The sequence below is a fragment of the Cebidichthys violaceus genome, unplaced genomic scaffold (genome assembly GCF_023349555.1).
Source record: "Cebidichthys violaceus isolate CVI_PGR_0920_01 unplaced genomic scaffold, fCebVio1.0.p SCAF_81, whole genome shotgun sequence".
Lineage (NCBI taxonomy): Eukaryota > Metazoa > Chordata > Actinopteri > Perciformes > Stichaeidae > Cebidichthys > Cebidichthys violaceus.
The window spans coordinates 854,004-877,692 of record NW_027176966.1 but is presented as its reverse complement, the minus strand read 5'-3'; the positions used below and the strand labels follow the sequence as shown (position 1 = coordinate 877,692).

At 43.1% G+C, this 23,689-nt stretch overlaps 2 protein-coding genes across 2 annotated transcripts in view; both read right to left on the bottom strand.

Annotated features, from left to right (window-relative positions):
* Positions 1–4,597: 4,597 nt before the first annotated feature.
* On the bottom strand, positions 4,598–6,191 carry bola1 (bolA family member 1). The gene is made up of 2 exons (XM_068702171.1): positions 6,123–6,191; positions 4,598–5,261 (listed from the first exon to the last, which is right to left on the bottom strand). Exons 1-2 carry the CDS (start codon positions 6,156–6,158, stop codon positions 4,785–4,787), a joined length of 513 nt encoding a protein of 170 aa, XP_068558272.1. The 5' UTR covers positions 6,159–6,191; the 3' UTR covers positions 4,598–4,784.
* A 2,909-nt stretch (positions 6,192–9,100) lies between these two features.
* Positions 9,101–23,689, bottom strand: part of sv2a (synaptic vesicle glycoprotein 2A) — a 42,119-nt gene continuing 27,530 nt past the window's right edge. The window contains exons 3-13 of the mRNA XM_068702166.1: positions 23,157–23,337; positions 21,159–21,310; positions 20,583–20,716; positions 19,939–20,028; positions 19,199–19,306; positions 18,252–18,340; positions 17,306–17,470; positions 16,814–16,947; positions 14,346–14,552; positions 13,751–13,910; positions 9,101–13,136 (exon numbers count right to left, since the gene is read on the bottom strand). Coding sequence (XP_068558267.1) covers positions 12,953–13,136; positions 13,751–13,910; positions 14,346–14,552; positions 16,814–16,947; positions 17,306–17,470; positions 18,252–18,340; positions 19,199–19,306; positions 19,939–20,028; positions 20,583–20,716; positions 21,159–21,310; positions 23,157–23,337 — 1,604 coding nt within the window. The 3' untranslated portion in view covers positions 9,101–12,952. The remainder of the gene's footprint in view (positions 13,137–13,750; positions 13,911–14,345; positions 14,553–16,813; positions 16,948–17,305; positions 17,471–18,251; positions 18,341–19,198; positions 19,307–19,938; positions 20,029–20,582; positions 20,717–21,158; positions 21,311–23,156; positions 23,338–23,689) is intronic.

Below are 23,689 nucleotides of genomic sequence, written 5' to 3'. Positions count from 1 at the left end.
CTTCCTACACACATGCTGCACAGATCCTGCAGCTGACCAGGCGGCCACAGGATAAAGCCAGTCCCCTGGGAGGACCAAACCACCCTTTCTCAGACACCCATTTGTCGTAGTACCCCACCCCACCTCCTCCCTCTCCCTCCCGATGGATGACCCTGCAACCAGCAGGGGTCAGCCGCGCAGAAGGACCCCCCCCCCCGCACCCCCCCGCACCCCCCCCGCACCCCCCCCGCACCCATGCCCGAGGTCCGGAGCCGCAGCGTAAATCAGAGGCTGTTCATCGCGGGAACCCTGCCCTGCCCGAGGTCTCAGCCCAGCCTGGCACCATCTGTCCCGGGGGCTCTGACGCAGAGGCAGCGCTGCCAAGGTGGGTTCCCACTGACCTGCTGCGCCCTCCAGGCCACATGGGCCAGACCTGGGACCGCAGACAGATCCATCACACTGCAGCGTGGACACGGTGGAAGAGGCTCGGTACGCTGCTCTGCTGTAAATGAACTGTGAGCGAGCGGATACCGTGCACACATTAAAAAGGAATCCCTCACAATAAAATGAAAACCATTACAAATGCAAAGTGTCTACAAAAACCGGTAAACGTAAGTCGAGCTTATTTATGATACTGTAGAGCTATTTGATCAAACTACGTTACTGTGTCCATCGATTGGCCTTTCAACAAGTACTGGAAATATGATTCTGCTGTATCTAGCTGACAGATTGATATTTTACATAGAAATTGTAAGTAATAGAGAAAGAAAGGTTTTGACAAAAGTCCAAAAGACAGATATAAATGCATGCAGCAGAACTTTAGTAGTTTCTCACCTGTTGATCATGTCACAACCTGAGAACCACTGAACGAAACTACCAAACTGTAGGTCAGCAACAGTGAAACGCTGATCACACACACACTGATGCATCGGCATTGAAACTGTAATATATAATAATTCACAGGAGGCAGTTTTCAGCAAGGTGAGTACTTTTAATCTTTTTCTTTTTTTTGCTAATGGCACTTTTATGTACTTTTGTTTGCAGAACGTTTGCTTGTAATGGAGTATTTCTACAATTGTTGTATTGGTACTTTTACTGAAGAAAAGGACCAGAGTACTTCCTCCACATGAACGAACTAACATTTTAAACCATTCATAAACATGCCATCCTATCATGGAAAACAATTCTTTGGTTTAATAATGTACACACAACAGCTTGTGCATGGACACAATTTAATTTAGGTATTTAATTCGATGGGTTTAATGAGAAATAGATTCATAAATGGACGCTCTGCTATTAAAACGGCCCCTTTTTTTTTTTTTTTTTTAAATCACACCGACACACCTGAGCAATAGCCTCTAAATAGACTAAACAGGGTGGAAAGAGTGCTGTGGTAACATATAGAAGTACTGTTACATGACATTAGTGCTACTGAAGTGGAAAATGACTACTCGAGTAGTACTTGTAGTACTGTGAATGTAGATTTCCCCACTGCGGGACTAATAAAGGATTATCTCATCTTAAGAATAGAGAACTGTAAACGAGAAAGTGCCAGTTTGTCTTTTAATGAAGTCGTAGTGATCATCACTCCGTGAGCGTTTCCTCAGAGACTGATCCGTGGAGCTAAAAACAAACTGAAGTGGACTCTCCTCCTGATCACGCCTTAATTGCACAGCTGTAGGCGACTCTCAAACTGCTGCTGCTTTTTTTTTTTTTTTAAATGCCAAAAAGTAGGAGAGTACCTGAGAATATGCTAGAAAAACAGCACAAAAAAAAAAAAAAGTGCATGGAAAAAGAAAGTCAATTAGAGCGCTTGCAATTCCACCTGTGGCCCAAACAAGTCACAAGCGGTGACCTGACCGGCCCTGTTATTTTACTGAATAACTGCCACAGACTTTAAAAAAAAAAAAAAAAAAAGGTGATGTACTACTCACACATGTAAAACAGCCTCAACCTTTTAAGTGCAAAGACAAGTCTCTGCACTCCACCTCATCACCCTTGACGACTTGACGTCTCTTCCCTCTCCATCATAACAGCACCTGGAACAGTGACACGTAAATCTCGTCGGCAGAGACAGTCTGCGGGTCCCGGGGCGGTGCAAGCCCGGCTTATTGCTTTCTCCCACAGCCGCGACCTCGCTTCTCGCCCCCCCCCCCCTTAGGGCCCGGCTCTAATGGGCGAGCAGGGGTCATAAAGTGGTTGTGTTACCGTTTTCCTTTTTTTCCAAAACCAGTGACACCAGTTGTTCACCCTCCTCACCGGGGCCTTTTGTGAGGCCTGACAGGCTGTCAATTCCGGGGCGGAGGATGATTGTAGAAGACGACGTGCGTTACCTCGAAGGTCGCGGCCGCATTCCATCCGCTGAAGGCCCGTCTTCATCCGCTCGTAATAACTTTGAATAGCTTTTTTACGGCAAAAGCCTTACAAGTATTGCGTTGGCTGTGCGGAGTGCGTTTGGTGCCGTCTCACTCAAATCTGGACACGTTTCTTTAAAAAAAAAAAAAAACATGAGGTGGAGCAGATCAATCTTGTGGATGAATGATGATTGGGGTAAGGGATCGTTGTTTGCTAAGACTCCCACCAGCGATTTTTAACGCATATTCGTCGTCTCGCCGCTCTCACAGGCTCGAGGAGAGATTTTTAGCCGTCATCAGGGTTTGAGGGGAGGACGAGAAGACCTTCACGGTGACACAAACAACCCCAAGACACAAATAGACGCCCCCACACACACACACACACACACACACACGCAGTAAAGAGTGTGTCATTCTGAGAACAAACTGCCGAACACTTTGTACTTTTGTCCTCTGGTTTGTTCGGCCCAATCACTGAAAAAGCTATAATAATGACGATCCAGTCATTAGAATTGAGCCACTGTTTAAAGATTTTTTATTTTTTTTTGTCAATTAAAATGTAGATGTTATTTAGTTTATCAAATGTATTGGGTGGATCTCGCTCAGTAGTCCTGAGATTACTTGCAACACTTCATGAGAGGACAGACACAAACGTGACTTGTGGGTGAACAATGAAGACATCTTGTATTCATCAGCCAACTCACCCGATGCAGTTTGTCTCCGTAGTTTGTTCTCATACTGCCCTCATGTGTTGAACCAGCGGTACTGACATTATTCACATGTCAACTACTTTAAGCAACGGTCCCCGTCAAACATCACAAAAAGAGGAAGACTTACTAGATAAGATTGATTATTTGGAATCCATTCATTTCACTACGCTGGTATTTCATATAAATAAGCATAACTGTTTTTTCCCCCCCAAACTATTATACATCATTATAATGAGGTTAAGTGATTATTATTGGCCTTATGGAAGGATGTCTATGAAAGATTATATTCAACAGACGCTAAAACAGAAAGGTACCACATGACTCCATCTCATTTATGTTTTTAAATTAAACGCATCGACGGCTTAACATTTGTTCACATTCATGGCACCCTCTGTAAGTAATTCCTTTGCTTCGAGCGTAACAAATGTTTGCTGTTGTATTAAACCTTGAAGGGGTTAAAAGGAAAGGTTCAGATGTGCATCGGTCTGTCTTAATACTCACATGACCGTAATGTAGAGTTGACGGTCACTCCAGATGAAGATCCTGAAGACAGCGAATCATCAGCGATCAATGTTTCAAGTCACATGTCGGCATGTGAGTATTGTGTTTGGATAAGACTGGAAAGCGACCCTTTAAATGAAGGTGTGGAACCCGTTTCCTCAGACTTAAATGCAACAACAGCGCCTCATTGTTCCAGTTCAGATACAGTTCACAGGTTCAAATATGTGACCGTGTTAATTACCGTTTCAGGAGAGACCACTATAACTGAAGCGTGACCGCTGCCAACTGCATCTGTAAAGAGTTCATATATCACGAATTCCTCCCTGGTTATTATTACCGTATTTTCCGCACTATAAGGCGCACCGGATTATAAGGCGCACCTTCAATGAATGGCCTATTTTAGAACTGTTTTTATATATAGGGCGCACCGGATTATAAGGCGCATAGAATAGAAGCTACTACAGCACAGTACCGGTGTTTACCGCTATTACTTCGGCGACGCCCCTGACTACGGTAGCCGTAATGCTGCAAGCGGTGCGGCTTTGTAGTTTACCAGTCGTACTGAAACATTTTGACAGAGCGCCGTGTACAACCAGTATGGATCAACCAATTAACCAATTGATCCATATATAAGGCGCTCCGGATTACAAGGCGCACTGTCGTTTTTTGAGAAATTAAAGGCTTTTAAGTGCGCCTTATAGTGCGGAAAATACGGTAATATAAACTTTCAATCATGATTTGCAGAAATAGAAGAAAACGGTTTCTTTTAATTCACTCGCAGAGATGCATTCTTAACCATCAGGTCCGTATTAAATGCCATTCCTGTTCAGACAATAGAAGCTTTTCTGACAATACAATGACGATACACCATCCATCTGAAATCGTTGAGACTGAGGGCGGTGAGCAGCGGCACTGATGTGGAAGGTCCTCGCATCACTTCCTCTGTATTGTATTCAAGAAGCGCCAAATACCTGCGACCGCCTGAGGTGAAACGGGCGATGAGAGCGTTTGTTTGACTGCACAAGATGTACCTCGAAAAAAAACATCGCTGACTTAGTGTTGACAATTCTTGTTTTATTACGATAGAATAACCATACAAACCCATTTTGTATTGAAATCTGCAACAGAACCCTGACTGCCTTAATCAATGACATTAATGACGTTGATCTTTATACCCCTCCTACAGCATTCACCTGCCTTCTTCACAGTTCAGCCCAAAAGCTTCATAGTCCACAAGCCTTCACTCCCGCCCGGCCTTCAGTTTCTCCTCCACTGTGTGATCCCCCCGTGAGCCTCCCATGCAAGGCGGACTCTTAGCCAGGGAGGGGTTACTGCCCCACTGCTCAGGAGTCTTTGCCTGGATAGCCAGGGCATGAACGCAGCTACTCAACTCCTCTTTCAAAGCCTCATTCACCAGACGGTGGCGCTGTATCAACGGCAGGCCATCAAACTGCGAGCTGACGACCAGGACACGGAAATGGGATTCAGAACCGGGGGGCACGGCGTGCATGTGGCTTTCATTGTGGACCTCTAAGTGGTCCGGCTTGAGTTTGTCGGTCAGTTTGGTTCTTATAGACCTCTCAACGGGCCGGCTCTGGTCTGGATCCATGTGCGGTCTGAAGTGGGCCAGAGGCCGGCTTAAGGCAAGACTGGTAGAGACGGGCCGAACACAGCGGAGGACAGTGGGAAGCATCGGAGGCTGTGGGCGGGAGACCACCTATGAAAGCCAGATGGGTAGAAATACAGGTGACATGCTATTTAATGAGCAGGAAGATATTCATGTTGTGGTAACTGTTGTGATATTTGGGGTGTATTCAAACACTGCGCTGGTATCGGCTTACTGCTTATTGTTATTAGAAGATTCCCTGAGTTGAAGAACTGGAAACGAATTTAGAAGGGAAAAAAAGCTGGATCAGTGCATCCCTAATGAATCACGGGGTCACCTGCTGTACCGATACCTAAAACCTAATAAAGTCTCTGAAGAAGAGAATCAGCTTGTTGTTGTTTTATTGCATTAGCCTGCTGGTCAGACTTGAAACACAGCTCTCTGTTCGTCGCTATTTGGCATTTTTAAGTCTCATCTGAGAGCTGCTGATTGTTGGAACTAAAGATAAATGTGAAATGTGTCAAATTGTGTGTTTAACTGTATCGCTACTAAATTGACCATGACAGCGACACCTTTAACTAACAATGAAAAACACAGTTGGTTAGGTCTAACCGATAGCCTTCGTTCTCCACGCCAGTGAATGGCAGAATAAATCCAGCAAACGTTACCTCCAATGGTGACTTATACGTTGTGACATTTACTACCGGCAATGTGCCCGTCTTGCTGATAGCTTGGTGGCTAACCATTCAAGCTAAACGTAAGCTAATTCACTGCTCGTTTGCTAGCATTAGCTGTTAGCCGAATTAGCTGCTTAGCACAACAAACACCCAATAGGTAAGAAAACTGAGAATGAAGTGGCGTCTGTAACAGGTGTATAAAGGGTGATGTATCGGTCTGTGTTTATTAATACACTTAATCACGAACACTTAGTCACGAAGCAAACGTGAAGAGTGGATTTTGTGAACTACTCACCTTGTAAGTAAAGTCAAGTTGCGTCGCTGGTACCATACGCAACACTCACCGGAAGTGATAGCGCACACGGCTGGGGGGGGGGGGGGGGGGGGGGGGTGTTCTTCTTCTTCTTCTGTGGTGTTTAACGGCAGCTTGCATCCGTTTTGTTGCATTACTGCCATCTTCCGGTTTCAATCAGTTCTATGTTCCCAACTACTACATTTTCCCCATCAAAAAGTTTGTAAAGATGACTAGATCCCCACTCTAGTACATTATTCAGCTCTCTTCCTCTCATCCCTAGTCTTTGCATTTCTCCCAGCATGCCCCTCCTTTCTGAGCTGTGTCTACTACAGGAGGTGATAACATGTTGCACAGTTTCATGGTGCCTGGCAGTGCTCACAGAGACCGGTTGGATGTTTCCCTATCATGTGTCGTGTGCTGCGTAGATTGCTGTGCCCTATTCTTAATCTTGATATTGTCATTTCTTCTCTCCTGTTTCCTCCCCTATATCGTACACTGCTCACTTTACTCTGAATTGAATGTAGGTGTCTCCCCCTCGTCTCCTGGTCCCAGTGTTGTTGCCATACTTTGTTGATATTTTTCCTGATGATGCCCTTTCCCTCTGCTTTGGATAACTTGATACATATGTCTACTTTGTTTTCCTTCAGCGCTTGTTTGGCTCACACGCTGGGTTGTGTAGTTTTTAATGCTTTGTAGTCCTGTAGCAGCATCGCTGGCACCTATAGGATATTTAATCACTGTCTGATATTAGAGAGTGGATCAGAATGAAGAACAAATGGCAAGTGAACAGTGGCGGCTGGTGGAACATTTTCTAGGTAGGGCTGTGCCACATCCAATCAATTTCAGCAAACATCCCAGTGTGATTTAATGCAAACAAATTAAGGTATCAAAAATGCATTACATTACAGACGCTTTTATCTAAAGTGACTTACAATTCAGTATCTATCTATAAACCGTAGGCACAGCTACGGGAGCAATTTTGGAGTTAAGTGTCTTGCTCAAGGACACATTGACATGAGCAGAGCAGGAGCTGGGGATTGAACCACCGACCCTCTGATTGAAAGGCGGCCCTGCTCTCCACTTAGCCCGGTCACCATTACTACTTTGCAGTTAAATATTTAACATTTATTCTAACACGAAAAAAAAGCAGCATTACGGAGTAAGGGCGTGTTTGTGTGTTTATTCATTGTAACCTATGGTTGATTTTTAATGCATATCTTGAAAATTAATATAAATTTGATCACAAAAAAAAAACCGACCTATTTTTAAAACTTCTTCAGATTTGTGCTTTAACATCATGAAAGCAACACAATATTAATAGAGTGGATCAGAATGAATAAAAGAGGACAAATGGGGAGAAACTATTATTTCCAATGCTTTTTTTTTTTTTTTTTACAAATTGTTCCCTTATTAACCAACAGAGTGCGCTTGAGTAGTGTGCTTAGAAAAAGTAACTCAGTATCGGCCACTAGTGGCGGAGGATGGAATAGCACGAACACACACTGTGACACACACACTTGGCTACTGCGCATGTGCAAGCAGCCAACCTCAACCTTTCTAAAGGTTAAGGCCTTGATTAGCTGCTAACGCTAAAAGCTAATATTAAGGTAATATGTCAATAAACAGCATAAATTGCTGTCCGCACTGAATAATATATTAATGTAGGTGTATTGTAAGTACAGATCGTAGATAAAGAAACAAACATGGATACAATTATGAAGATCAGAGATGAAATGAAGAATTTGGCTCTTCAGGAAGAGATTCAGAGTCTGAAAAACACTGTTGAGGACAGCCATGCCAAGATTGCTGCCCTCCAGACAGAAAACAAGCACCTCTGTGTAAAAGCCGATGATATAGAGGTGAACTACTGGGACCTTAAGCAAGAACTTGGAGACCTACGATTCGAACGCAATTGTCTCGTGGAAACAAACCAGGATCTTCAGGGAAACAACGAAGAACTCCAGAAAAACTACAACAAACTCCAGAACAAAAAGGACATCCTCCAGACGAAAAGGGATGAGCTCCAGACAAAGAACGTTGAACTCAAGACAAAGAACGTTGAACTCAAGACAAAGAATGTTGAACTCTGGACAATGATCGATGACTATCAGCAAAACAAAGTTGAATTTCATAAGATAATTGGAGAACTCCTGATACAGAGAGATCAACTCATTGTAGAGAAGGAGGGAATCAAGCTGGAGAGACTTGAATATGAGAGCTGGGCCAATGAACTCAAGGAGGAATGGGAGAACATATATAAGAAGAAATGGCAGAAAAAAAAGAAGAAAGTTTCCCTTTTTAAGAGATTCAAACGTTTCTTTTGTGGATGTGTCCTTGGGCAACACGATTGACCCCAAATTGCTCCCGTGTGAAACGGTGTATGAATATGTGTGAATGTTAGAGTCCTGATAGGCTGGTGGCACCTTGGTGGTAGCCCCTGCCATCAGTGTATGAATATGTGTGAATGTTAGAGTCCTGATAGGCTGGTGGCACCTTGGTGGTAGCCCCTGCCATCAGTGTATGAATATGTGTGAATGGTAGAGTCCTGATAGGCTGGTGGCACCTTGGTGGTAGCCCCTGCCATCAGTGTATGAATATGTGTGAATGTTAGAGTCCTGATAGGCTGGTGGCACCTTGGTGGTAGCCCCTGCCATTAGTGTATGAATAGGTGTGAATGTGTGAATGATGGCATGTACTGTGAAAGTACAGTCCATTTACCCCTGTTCTCCAGATCTCTTCAAGCACAGGTTGGTCAACTGCAAGCTCATCAACAGCACCTTCCTGCACAGCAAAGTGTGATTTGTGGTTAAATACACCTGTATCCAACGGCTGTTTAGTCAACTTCCTGTCACAAAAACAACAACAAAGTCAAAGGCACATCCTGCAGTCCCGTAGCAGCGGCAGGATGTTAAGAATTTGTACCATCTGTAAATGTCAAACAAGATTTATTGTCATAGGACAAAAAGAAACAACAAAGATTGACTTTTCTTTCTTTTTTTGTTTATTTCATTGTTCTTTGTTATCCATTGTGATTCCAAAGGGGTCAGTTGCACAGCGTAGTGCAAACCCAATCAAAAATCAACAATGAAAAAATATAAGAAAGAAATCTCACACACCTTTTAACAGAACTGATGTTGTCACATTTAGGCTAACTATGATTCATAACCGGTATTTAACATTGATGTATTTACTTATATTTCATTCTCATTTACAAAATACACAAAATCAAAGACAACATACAGCATTGTTCATTTACACTTCTTTTTATACCTTTTTTTTTGTATATTCATGGTTCCATAAACAGTTTCTATACTTACAAACAATCAACTACAGTTTCTACAGCACAGTACAATGACAAAGGTGATAAATTCTTTGTTACATTTAATTCATGGCAATGCAATCTTATTGACAAAAGCCTCAAGACTTAGGGTTGTTTCAGAGAGTACACACGGATGTTCGCTGTTAGAGTCCCGTGTCATTGTTAAGCCAACACACAGCGTTTTAGTTGACAAGGCCAGCTTATAGTAATGTCCTCCAATTCCCAATAGCTTCAAAGAAGAGAATAAAAGACAAATACCCAAACACTTATTGCTTTGTTAAACTTTTTGCACTCACGATTGACCGTTGCTCAGGCAACAAGTTAATTATACAAAAAAAAACCCTGTAACATAAGCTAAGATATGCATCTACGAGAGACGATTTGAACTTGGACAGAGCCTGAACCGAGTCACTGAGACAGGTTAGCGCTTTAACAGCATTCCATGTTGAACAAGTACAACAGTTATCTTGACATCGTTGTTCTTAAATTTCATGGGTGATACAGGACGACATACAGAGAATAGGACCGCTGACGCGCAGCTTTTATTACAGTTAATGTGCATTTATATACTATCAATGTGCTCTTGAGAGGGAATCTGGGCAAATTTTGTTTCCTGACTCGTTGGTCATTTTGGCTTCTGAAGCCATCATTTATTGCAGCTTCAAAACAGGAGAAAACACCTTGGACTCTTGTGAAAAAGTCTGCATCACCATAGTAAGTCCAGATGTTGGCTGAAGACCTACAAACAATGACTGCAATCTATTTCCAAGGTGGGGGGGTCAAAAGGTCTGAAGATCTTATTAGTTACATTATAAGTACTTCTATTTACATATATTCATATATCTAGAACAGAAAATTGATGGTGTAATGTGTAAACTCAGGCCATACAAAATATTTGGCAATAATTAATGAGGCGGGTACTCATGGCACACTCAAAGATAATGGGTCGGATGTAGAATTTGGAGCGCGAGGCGAAGGGAGCGAAATGCAAGGGGCGGGGTCTTCAAAGCTCAAAGCGCCTCTATATGTTCACAACTGCACTCGTGTTCACAATCTTGTCACTTGGTAGGTTTTGGTCTTTGTGCTCTTGCTAAACGCCCCCACCTTGTTCTCCATGAAATCAGTAGCACGGCTGCATCCGATTGTGTCTTGAAGAACTCAAGGCCTTCACAATTGTGCATGTACGAGGGTGTACATTTAGTGCAATGGGTCGTCTATTTATTCAACTGTCTCGAGTCTACGTATGGCTGCTATCCTACAAAATGGCAGTTTGGGCAAAAACTTTTTTTGTTAATCCGACATGTTTAATGATTGTTGTTTTTTTTTCTTTTCTTTCAGCATGCAATTGTGAACACATCACCCTTTGCCTTTCTAGATCAGGGGGGGGAATGTGGCGATACTATTCACCAACACTCTGTGCTGTTACCAGTGTGGGATGTATGACAATCAGCCCTTAGCAGTGAGTTCTCTACGGTGGATCTCGTGTTGCATCTAGCTAAATGTGTATAATAAAGCACAAGTAAACACACGTCTCAAATGCACTCAAAATCCAGACCCTCATTAGCAGAATAATCCTTTCCCACTGCCAATTAATCCTCACTGTTCAACATGGTATGTGCCCCAAGGACATCCCAAATTAGAATGAGAATTTAAAATAGAACAACTCCACTTTGAGTGCAGTATTTTCCAACAATTTTTATGTTGACTCTACTGATGCTAAAATATAACTTATCAGCCTGTCTTCATCCAAGAGCAAAAAAAACCAAACAACAACAACAGTTTAAGTCCTGCATGTTTTCACGCCATGTTCAGTTATCAATAAAAGACATCTAGCCCACAAATGTTCACAAATCAGAATAGTGCTTGCCAAATATGAAATGGTAAAAGACAATAAAAAAAAAAAATCAATTAAAATCCCAATATTGCACGGAGGTTCAATATTGCACTAAGAAGCACGCTCACATTAATAGAAACATTCAGTTCACACAAACGATTAGGTTATAGTTTATTCGTCATCTCTCGCACGTCTGCACTGAAGCCTTTAAAACTAAAAGAGCAGCCTTTTTGTCTATTGTGGTTACCTGTTTTTCCTCCACGTGTGTGTGTGTGTGTGTGTGTGTGTGTGTGTGTGTGTGTGTGTGTGTGTGTGTGTGTGTGTGTGTGTGTGTGTGTGATTTAAGGTGATAAAGGGACACTTTCATCTTAAGATCATCCTGTGGCGTGTGCTCTAAGGGACAGTGTTGGGTTCATCAACTTTCATGGTGTCCCTTCCGTACCAACAGCAGAATAAAAGCACTGTGTTGTCTTTTGTGTGCAGGAAAAGTCAAAGATATTATGGGGACTTGAGCCAGACTAATGGACGAACGAACATGTCCCTTACGCCGTTTACATGTTGTACTCTCAGTTTTCACAAATTTACATACATACTTTGTGACATGCATAACACCCTCCAAAAACACACATCATTAGAGACAAACGTACCGTAAGCCTGGGAGGAGAGGTACTAAAAAGGCATTTCTTACAAAGGGATATACAGTATGATTGAAAAATGGTGATTGAGTGAGAGATTCTCAACATTTTCATCAGGTCAGAGAAAATGTTAGGGGCATTCACACTGGCAAATGGTTGTGCTTTAAATGTAACAAACTGCTTAATCTGGTGAAATGGTGATCATGACGGCACACAGTTTCCACTTGGCATGGGGAACGTGTCCAATAACTGGTTAGAATGATCTCACTGCCGTTTGGAGGTGATCGGACGCTTTAAAGGGAGATGGGGCTCGATTGATCTCCTCGTCGCACTCTTTAACAATAGCAAAAGCAAACCTGGAATGTTCTATAATCTATAAAAAAAATGGCAGTTAGTCTGAACACCAACACAAGACCTCAGGAGATAAAGAATGAGGACCACAGGTCTTTGCCAAGAGACTTGTGTCTTGGTTTTACCCTGCAAAATCAAAAATGCTTCAAATCCAGGCATACAATGTCGCATTTTTGATCCTATGTCCAACAATGGCAAAGTACTCGAGACTTGATGGTGAGTTGAATTTGCTCAGAAGAATGGAGGTGACTACAGAGAACTCTGCAACAATGGCTAGTGGTCATTTCTACGAGTCTATTTGCATGGCTCATTATCAAGAACCCCCATCCCCTGACCTCCAACCCCAGGTTTATGTACTTATGTGAAGGGGACCGCATCTAAATTTACTATTATATTCCAGGGGGATGACATGTCATGCTCTCACTGAACATGGTAATATCACTTCTGTTACTCTCTTACTTTTGTCTCAGCTCGACCTTTAAAAATCGGGCCTATCTAATAATCACCAATCCCAAATATTTACAGCAGATCTGCGTCGCTCTTCTGCGTTTGCTCTATCGTTATGAGAGAGGGGTTAGAGGGAAGGGTCTGGAGGGCTCTTTAGCTGTTTCGTTCACAGTGTGGTGAAAACTCCTCTTGCCTGCCCCCCCCACCCCCACACCCCCACCTCCAGAAAGTTGTTGACGTCACACTATTTCAGCACCTGACCCCGCGTCTCTGGTAGTTTGAGGGCCAGAAAGCTGCCCGCCGCCAGCGCCCCCGAGGCAAACATGATGGGCACCGCCTTGGTGATACCAACGAAGGAGGTGAAGATGCTTATGCCTAAAACAGCCGCTAGTTTACAGAGGGCGTTGAGGAAGCCAAACGCCGTGGTCCTGAGAAAAGAGAGGGGGGGCAGGTGAAGAGTAAAGAGTCAGGTTATTGTCTGTTGTTTGATAATGTATTAATTAAGAAGGAATAAAAAAAACAACCAAAGTGGACTTATAGAGCAATAGAAAATTCATCATCTTTCACTTTGTATCCCAAATACAGATATTTTCTTTCTGATATTAACAGTTGAAGTGAGTCTGCGTTCACACCTAATTCATAGTAAAGGCTGCAAGCACTCTATATATCCAGAAGATGGAGCTACATCTTCTAAAATGAAAACTGAAAAGCTCAAGAGGGGCAACACAAAAGAATCATGTTCTTGCTTTGCTAAAATGCTTGAATTATGTCCCACAATTACTCATGTCTTATATGAGGTTGCATTGAGGTTGCACCGCATTAGGGGCACATCCTACTGAAGCCATTAGGTGGCAACAAGACAACTGGGTGCTTTAGATCACATGCACCACCGATGATTTCACCCCACAACGTCATGCACCCCTTGTAAGCCAACCAGTCACAGTCGGGCAACTCCTATGACATCATGTGACACGTCATTCAGAACCACTGACCGTGTCTTCACGGTGTCACGGCGGTTTCAGGGCACGCCTAACATGCTTACCTCTTGTCAGAGGGGTAGAGCTCGACGGTGAGCACATCCAGGGCGTTCCAGGAAGCGATGCTGATTCCCCCGAACAGGCAGAGCAGAGCAATCATGGCTGACTCGCTGTTGCCAAAGGACAGGAAGAAACAGCTGATGCAAGAGATCACACTGGAGCCCGCTGGAGGTGGACAAAAAGGGAGAAAGAGACATGTGGAGGGAAAGAGTGACGTATGAAGAAAGGTAGAACATCCTGCATATAGCAAGTGAAAATGAGCATTCGCCTGTTGCAGTAAATGAGAAAAGTCCCTTGATGGTTCGAAGGACGGTGTTTCCGACTATCTTTCAACAGTCATACATTTCCCGCTGATGCACAAACTTAAAAGGAATACTTCACCAACAAAACGACCATTTATATATCAAGAACTCACCCCATGTTACCGCGAATTCTTGAAGAAAACTTAGATTTTCTCGGAATGCGAGAAAAACGTTTTCTTAAAAAAATCCAAGGTAACACAGGGTGGTCGTTTAGTGGGTGAAGTATTCCCTCAACTCTCGTTCTACTTCTCTTTCAATACGCATGGTGCGGAGTAGCGTGGCCCTGCGCTCACGTTACCTAGCATCCTCAGCCGTCCAATCTTGTCCATGAGCAACGCGGAGACAATGTTGCCCGGCAACACGGCCAAGGTGCCCAGGAAACTGACGAAGTAGACCATGTAGGCGTTGTTCTCGTCGCTGACGTCACTGAGCAGGCAGCCCTCTTTGTTGTGCAGGAAGGTGCTGTTGATGAGCTTGCTGTTGACCAACCTGTACTTGAAGAGATCTGGGGAGAACGGGGGGGGGGGGGGGGGGGGGAGGATGGCAAGATGGGAGACAGAAAGCGAGCAGAGATGAAGGGGTCGATTAGTAAACTTGTTGACAGGATGGAATAGCCCTTTAAGCCTGTAGCTAATTACATATAGACTAACATTATGTCACCTGTACCCATCATGTAGTACTGTGACAATAAATAGGTGCACTGTGGCAACTACCAGACAGCCTTAAGTTCTGAACACCGAGCCCCAAAGACGGATTAAGCATGAATAAGCAAACATTCTAATGAGCAACTCCTGGCCGCCACTGATAGCAGCAGTGAGTGATTGCTTGACTCACTTGTTAAGACCGCAAACACCTAACAAAGCCAGCGGGAGGTCTGGCTGAAATAGCTATTGTATGCCAGCGCTTGTGTGTGCGTGTGTGTGTGTGTGTGTGTGTGTGTGTGTGTGTGTGTGTGTGTGTGTGTGTGTGTGTGTGTGTGTGCGTGTGTGTGTGTGTGTGTGTGTGGATGCAGCTGCTGAATCTACAGGGGACAGTGGCCCATTTTCTAAAATGTACAAAAAAGGCACAACTCTCATCCGCTTTCTACATCTGACACCTTGTCGTTTTTCGGTGGAGAAAAATCGATGGTGCAGTCGGGGAAGAGAGAGAGAGAGAGAGACAGCTCCGCAATTTTAAAAGCTGAAATAATGGAGGCTTGAGCCTGGGTTGCTAGGAGACGTTGCGGCCCTGCGATGCTGCGTTTGGTGTAGTGCCAGTCAACCAGTGCAGAGAGAGAAAAGGGAGAGTTAATTGAGCCATTTTGACAAACAGTTGGAGCTAATTTTGTAGGAAAAAACTAAAACGGAATATTATAAGATACAAAAAGACAGCCAGAGCTGTTCTATTGCTAATAAATTGTCGAGGTTTTAATAGAACAGATGACACCATCTTCCATCCATCAGGATACTAGACGACATTTAACTCACACAATGCCTCGATGAGATTGCATTTGTAGAAAGCAAAACACCAAAGAGTGAAACTGTGCCAATAGCTCTGCTTATAAGGAGATCTTTCAAAATATTATAAATAGGACAAAAATCACAGTGACAGTGTATGATAGCTTATTAGCAGCGGTCTAATGGAGGTTCAATGCACAGCTCACACCACATTTAGATTAGACAGAATTTTCAAATTTAGATTTGAAAATTGGAATTTATTTTCCAAATTTTGTATCAAACTGATGTAAGTTGTGGATGACAGGATTCCCAAATGGATGCTCTCTCCCTGTAGGAGCCTGAGGGGCCGAGACAGGAAGCCAGTCTTCTGTCTTCCTCTGCTCGCTCGCTCACACTCGGTTTCTTTCTCTGCACCGCACCACATCCACACAGCGCAACTCGTGGATTGAAGACAACCCTGACTTTTTTAAATTTTTTTTATGTATTACATTATGTTTTGTGTTCAAATCTGTGTGTGTGTGTGTGTGTGTGTTACCTGGCTGCAAGACAAAGATTTCCCTTGGGTACAATTAAGTTAAAGTAGAAAGTTGATGTCGTACATTAATTCAATTTGCGTCAAATATTTGCAATAAAAATAAAAAAAATTTGGTTGCAACCTGCCCTATGGGCTGTGTTGTAACAATGACTATGTTTACATGCAGACTTATTTCCACTATTATTCCATATATGACAATATTCTGAATTTGATATGGGTCACGTAAACATGTAAGCATTTTCTGTTTGGATATCCCGAATGAGGCCTTATTGCGAATGGAGCATTTTCCAATTTTCTTGCCTGCTTACGGTCAACTGTGTTTGTCGCACACAAACCAACTAGCTATCAGTTTGCAGCGATGCATGCCCAAAAGTCAAGCCAACAACCTTTTAAAACCTTATGAAAGACTTGGACATCAACAGGTTTTTGGATATGAAGTATCAGCAACGCCAACCTTTTCGAGAAGTTGGTTGAAGGACTGAGAGAGGGAGGCTGCGGAGGAAGTCCGCCACTGGTTACGTTAATCGGAGAATGAACAGCTGCATTTCAACTGGAATATTAGTAGAATATTGATTTTAATTAGCCAGCTTAGTAGGAATAGTGTCTTTTTCGGAATACGGGCAGAATATTTTGTACATGTGAACATAGTCAATGTTGATTATAATTTGTTTGTTGGCGTTCACTGATGTAAGGCAATAGTTTCCTACCTTTTTATTAACCATTACGCCATATTAGTGTGTGTGTGTGTGTGTGTGTGTGTGTGTGTGTGTGTGTGTGTGTGTGCGTGCGTCCTACCTGTGTTGTAGAAGAGGGTGGCGATGAAGGTGCAATTCTTGAAGAAGGTGTTGCTGGAGGTGATGTCTTCAAAGTAACACTCCTCGAACAGCGAGTCCTCAAACACCATGGATCTCATTTTCAGGTTCATAAACCTGCAAGCGAACACACGCAGGGATCAAGAAATGGAGGCAAAGAGACGATGAATAGATGGAGCGTGGGAGCGGGGAGTTGAGGGAGACGAAAGGAAGACTGCAAAAGAGATTGAGGGGTTCCGTTTGAATTTGAACAAATGAAATCTCATGCAGAGTTCAGGTCGAAAAAGGCAAGGTCCAAGGAAACGTCAAAGCAATGCTTAGAATAAAACATTTTGCTGAAGCAGTGTTTTTATCCACCACAATGTATTTACACTTTGGGAATGAATTCATCCACCAGGTGTTGGATATATCAAATCTAAAAATCAACCTTGGAATAAAAAGCCCTCAATCGACAGAGAGGACGCAGCTGACTCACTTGTCGTTGAAGTACTCTCCCTGCCGGTGGACCTGGTTTTCCAGGGTGAAGTTAAAGGTGACGTGTTCGACTTTCTCCTTGGCAAAAAACTTGGTGCGCGAGGCGTACTCCTGCTTCTGCAGGTACTTGATCATGTCGGGGAACCACACCGTCAGACCGTAGTAGCTGGACGAGGAGAGAGAGAGAGAGAGAGAGAGAGAGAGAGAGAGAGACGGAGAAAGTGAGAGGCAAACCTACTGTTAACGGGCCTGCTGAGAAAAGATGGACGAGGCACATGAGCAGTGCTGCTGTGTTCATGGATATTGCAGGAACATAGATGTACTGTATGTGTGACACTGTGCACTATGGCTTACTGCTAGTCTTACGCTATATGTTGACATCCTGGGATTTCCAAGATGATTGTAAATAAATAAAAAAAAAGTCAGGTAAATCCAATGTAAATAATGTTGTTTTCCCTTCAGCAATACTGTATCAAAGTGAAATAGTTTTCTACGGTATTGAACTAAGTACATTTACTCATGTACTGTATTTAAAGGAATAGGTCAACACTTTTTGGATATATACTTATTTGCTCTCTGGCAGAGTTAGATGAGCAGATCAACACCGCTCCCATACAAGTCCTCTAAATATGAAGCTACAGACAGCAGCCGGTTAGCTTAGCTTAGCACACAGTCTGCAAACAGGGGGTATAAAATAGCAGACGCTCTTGTGTATCAGCAGTACTGACACAGCCTGGTCGTGTCACTTGGGCTTGAGATAAATGTTGGACAAATGCTCGCTTCCTCTGCATTCAAAATCGTCCCCCATAGCTGTACGACGGCAAGCTGTTAAGCCAACAGACAACAACACAATACTGCCGAGTGCGACATTTGCTACTAGTGGATAAATGTCTCAATAAGTCCCAGAAATACCTGCAGAAGAGCGCCGCTCTTTAACCTGATCTTACCTGAAGGACATGGAGAACCACACGGCCATCATCATGTAGGTGGTGCGGCGGTATTCGGGGGAGAAAATGGCCTGGAAATTATGCCACACCTGAAGGAACACAGACACATGGAGACAACGTGGGGAAACACAGATGATAAACATATAGTACAATCGGATACAAAGTACATGTACGCCGGACGTCTCTGAAAACTAGTTTCTTTCCATCGGCTGCAGGAAATAAACACCATGTCCCAGAATCCCTTTCCACGCTTCGAGTAAAAAAACAAAACAGACAACCTCGGCTAGCACAAGCTGAGAGACAAAAAACGTCCTCTCACTAAATACACACCGTCCACAAAGACAAAGAATATCACATCAATAAAGCCAGAGCTGAGCAGAGTCTTACAAAATTCAACTGATGTATATATTAGTTGTTGTTTTTTTTTTAAATGTGCTGATACATTACATTTTATTTAACACTGATTAAAATAATAACGCTGCTTCCCTTCATCATAATACCTGTTCTTGATGACACACCCTGTTTTGAATAGGAATAGTTCAACATCTTGGGAAATATGCTCATTCATTTTTTCCTTTAAGATGGGACATATTCTGAATTCCTGGTTATTTTTTACGTCAGAAAGAAGAAGTAAGCTGATGAATTACTTTTATCGTACGACACATTTCTTGTTTATCTTTGGCAAACTCTCAGTTGTGGTCTTATTTATTAAAACTAGGGTTGGTAATCTTGAGAAACTAGCAAGAGAACGTTCGGTATTAAAAACGATCCAAACTTAAAACCCCCGCCCAGTGTTGCCAAATCTTTTCCAAAGCCACTCCCCCGAAATGATCATTATGAACGCAAACGACGAACATAGATATTTTTAGCCCTCAAAAGCATTCAAGCTTTGTGGAATAAAAACGTCTTGGAAGATGTTTTTAATGAAACAATAAATAAACGGTCACCTGATGGAAAAGTGTAGAGAGCTTGATCCTCCATTTCTCATGCCAGGCGGCGCCGTCTCCCAAGTTCACCAGGTCATCCATCTGCTTCACTGTTTTGATGATGGTCACCTGGAAGCAACAGCGCAATCACTGAAATATTTTGGATTTCATTAATGCGTTTTAATGATTGTTTAATGTGTTCTTCTAGACACAAGCTTTTCTTTATACCCTGCATGCGATATCAGACACACAACATCACAGATGCTCCGTAGTTCTTTCCGTACCATTATTCCTCCATATCGTTTAAAATGAGTGTATCTCAGCAAATCTGTGCAGCAGATTTACAACAGCTGCCAAATAAGCTCTCGCATAAGGACACACAACTGCTGAGACAATGAAAAGGCTTAATATATATATATATATATATATATATATATATATACACCCGATCTGCCTGTCTCTGATATATATCAAACATGACTAGTTATGGTAATAATAATGCTGCAGGAAGAGGTTATAAAGTATTTATTGTCACCATATTCCATTACGTATTAATATGTACTGTGTGGCTTGAAGCCTTAAGAAATTACAGTAGTTTAAAGAAAATGTGTTTTAACATAATTAGTATGCAAATGTATGCAGCACAGAGCTCAAAACCTGCTGCGCTGCATTAGCCTGCAGACAGACACACAGGGTGTGAAGACATCTTCTCCTGCATACAGACAGAAGTGGAAAGCACGTCACTCTTGCGTGTGACTTACAGAGAAGACCCTCTCTGGGTAACCCTTGGCCCTCATGTTGGTGTCGTGGACCTGCTTCAGAATCATCCATGCCTCGTCATGTTTCCCATTCTGGAGGAGAGAAGCAAAAGCAAATTTACATGCAGCTGATTGAGAACGCTGCAGCTCGAGTCCTCACTAAGACCAGGAAAGTGGATCACATCACTCCAGTTCTGAGGTCTTTGCACTGGCTTCCTGTCCAACAAAGAGTTGACTTTAAAATGCTGCTGTTGGTTTATAAAGCACTGAATGGTTTAGGGCCGAAATACATCTCTGATGTTCAAAAGGGAATACAACACTTCAGCAATACTTACAGTATCTTACAGCACCTCGCTGTTCAGCCTGCTTCAGTATGTATATAAGCACATATTTATTTACTTATTCAAAATATTCAGGAAAAGTGTGTAAGCAGCACTTTGTCTCCAGCATGTGCAAGAATGCTTTCTGTTTAAGGCTGTTTATGCATTCAGTATGTCAACATTTATTTAAATGATATATATATATATATATATATATATATATATATATATATATATATATATATATATATATATATATATATATATATATATATATAATATATATATATATATTTCCACTGAAGGTGGGGAGCACTGACGGCTGACCTCCAGGTAGAAGCGAGGGCTCTCGGGCATGGTGGTGAGGGCAGAGATGGCCGCCACAGAGGGTAAGGCACACACCAACACAAAGACACGCCAGCTGTGGAATTGGTAGGCCGAGCCCATCTGGAAGCTCCAGCCTGAATGACGAGAGAGAGAGAGAGAGAGAGAGAGAGAGAGAGAGAGAGAGAGAGAGAGAGAGAGAGAGAGAGAGAGAGAGAGAGAGCGAGAGAGAGAGAGATAGTGAGCGGGGGAGGGGAGGGCTACAAGCAGCTGCAAGACATGAATTGTGTGCACAAGAAGCTTCCTCCATTGGTACTGTACTGCTCTGGCTGTAGCATTGCAGTGATTTACCATAGGTGCTCCATCTGGTTGGCTACGTTGCTCTTCTTTCAAACACTGTTTTACACTGTTTTACTTTTAACTGCGACCGGAGAGAAATATCAGTATGACATCTCATCCCTGCAGCAAAGAGTTAAAATGACTGTTCAGCTAAGTGACTCATTAACTAACAGGCGTTCGGCGCACATATTGCCTTGGAAAATGATTTCCTGACGGAGGGATCTGTTTGTTTTTTCATACCGTAGTGTGGGATGATGGCCCAGGCCATGGCGGAGGCGTAGATACCGCCGATCATCCAGAACATGCAGAGCCAGCTCAGATGCTCTCCTCGCTTCTCCTGGGCCAGGAACTCAGAGTAATAGGAAAACACAATGGGGATGGAGCCGCCGATGCTGTGGAGTAAAGAGGGAGGCGGGAATTAAAAAAAAGGGAAAGACAATTAAAGGAAGAGCATGAGAAGGGATCCACGTGGAGGAGAAGCAAATGGTGGGTGAGATAAGAGAGAGAGAGAGAGAGGAGAAACAACAGAGGGAAGACAAAAGCAAGATGACAATGGTCAGTTAAAAAAGGTGGCATATAGGAAAAGAAAATAAATTAGGTAATGTTGTGAAGAAAGAAAAGAGTTGAAATAAAAACATACGACAAAGGGAGTGATAGTAGAGAGGAAAATCACAATGAATTGAAAGAGAGGGTTCTACGAAAGCAGGAGATATGAGAGACAACAGAGCAGCTTTGTAGATGGAGATTAAAAGTCTTAAAAGACATTAAAAGACACAGCAATAATGGCCTAGCTGACTGCAATCAATAGCACCATATTTATGGCCTCTGTACGTGGAACAGATGCCAGACTCGGAGCTCTGCAGTCAAACAGGGGCAGAGATTGTTGGTACAATGACTCGAAAAAAATCCAAGTTCACCACACTGCAAATGGCAGGAATATCCATAATGAATAGGTCACTATGCACATTTCAGCAGAATAACAGACACTTACAGTTTCACGGTCTGCAGATTCGTTTTAATTGTGGAAGGCAGGGTGGGAAGAGAAGGCACAGCTTTTGTTTTCCTTCAGCTACACCATTTCAATCAAATAGTATTAAAAGAAGAAGCCCAATTGCATCCAACAAAGAAAAACTTGGTTTTTAATCGCCTGATTCCACTGTTGTACTTTGTACATTAAAGCCATTCTCTGATGAATTTGGACGTCTGACTTTGTGCCTCCTAGTGGTCATATCAACAAGAGTCTACAGCCATGCTAGCAGTGCTTTAAGCTCAAAGCTAACGTCAGCAAGCTAACATGTTCACACCGACAATGCTAACAAGCTGATGCTAGACAGACGATGTTTACCATGTGTGCCATACCAACGCAAACTACAGCAAACTACAGTTGATAGGCCCAATTTGGCGCAGAGTTTGTGGTAGCCATAAAGAAATTCCACTGGGAATTTGAAAATGTTGAGCTGTTGGTGGTGCTAAATGAAAACTGTAAACGTCTGATCCAAATTGATGGACCAAGTGATATTGCCATCCCTAAATCCACACCACACACAGTAAACTACATGTCAAAAGTGCAGTGTATTCTGGGCAAAAACCTAAACAACATGATGTCGTGAAGAAATATTTATTGGGTAGCTAAAACTAGAAAATATGCAAATATTTACTGAATCTACAGTCTTAAACCTGGTGACGGTCACGCTTTAAAGTCGGACCCTGCAAAACTAAGCAAGCGCCTCAATGTCGCTGCCGTTTGGTTAAAGCCACCGTCTCATTTCAACAACAGCGGCAGAAATAGCCTCAAGAGACCCGACGCAAGGAAGCCACAAATTATTAATTTCAGATAAGGAGCGTTACAGTGGCTTCATTTATATGCCTTTACAGCCGACTTCTATCCGGCTCATTGTGTGGAGGCTGTTGACTTCAGTGAAGCAAATTACTTCCTTAAGTAAAAGAGTTTAAAGGAAATAGGAAACATCGAAAAGCACATTCCAACACTTTAATTGCAAAAGTAGCTCCTGAAATGCAGAAAAACCCTCACAGACATCCAAGTATCTGAGGGAACAGCAATATGAGCTCAGTGTTTTTGATCCGCTCCCTGACATGTGGCACTGCTCGGCCCGTCAAGTGGGCCGATGCACCACAGCGGTCGTGACCGTCTCTCTCTCTCTCTCTCTCTCTCTCTCTCTCTCTCTCTCTCTCCCAAGCTCTGGCTGCCGTGACTGTGCGACTCGTCGGCCTTCTTACCCCACACCAGAGGCCAGGCGGCAGAAGAGGAAGGAGACGTAGCCCTGGACGAAGGACGAGAAGAAGGCAAACACGCTGTTGATGGAGAGGGAGATGAGGAGGGTCTGCCGTCGGCCAATCCGATCGGCCAGGCCGCCCCACACGAAGGCCCCGACCATCATCCCCAGGTACACGATCAGACCTGGAGGGAGGGAGGAGGGAAACAAAGCAGCGGAAGAGAGAGAGAGGGAAGAGTAGGGAAGAGTTGGTGGATAAGAAAGAGGAGAGAGTAATGGCAGGGCAGCGTGATGGGAAGAGATAACGAGGAAGTGAGGAGACAAAAAGGGCATGATAATGAGTTATTATTCATCAGTAAACTCATTGATATTACTTCCAGCCCTCACTTCCACTCTCATTACATTTCCAATGTCGAGTAAATTAGCTCATTTGGCAGCCTTATTGGACTGCTGAAGCACAAATCAGAGAGAAGTACACCATAATCATCTCAACTACATACTACCGCGGCAGAGGTGGTGAGAGTCAACATTATAATA

Excerpts from the sequence above, each read along its gene's own strand:
- bola1 (XM_068702171.1), bottom strand. The coding sequence starts at position 6,158 with ATGGTACCAGCGACGCAACTTGACTTTACTTACAAG. Across the intron at positions 5,262-6,122 it reads AACTTGACTTTACTTACAAG|GTGGTCTCCCGCCCACAGCC; the intron begins GTGAGTAGTTCA and ends TGGCTTTCATAG.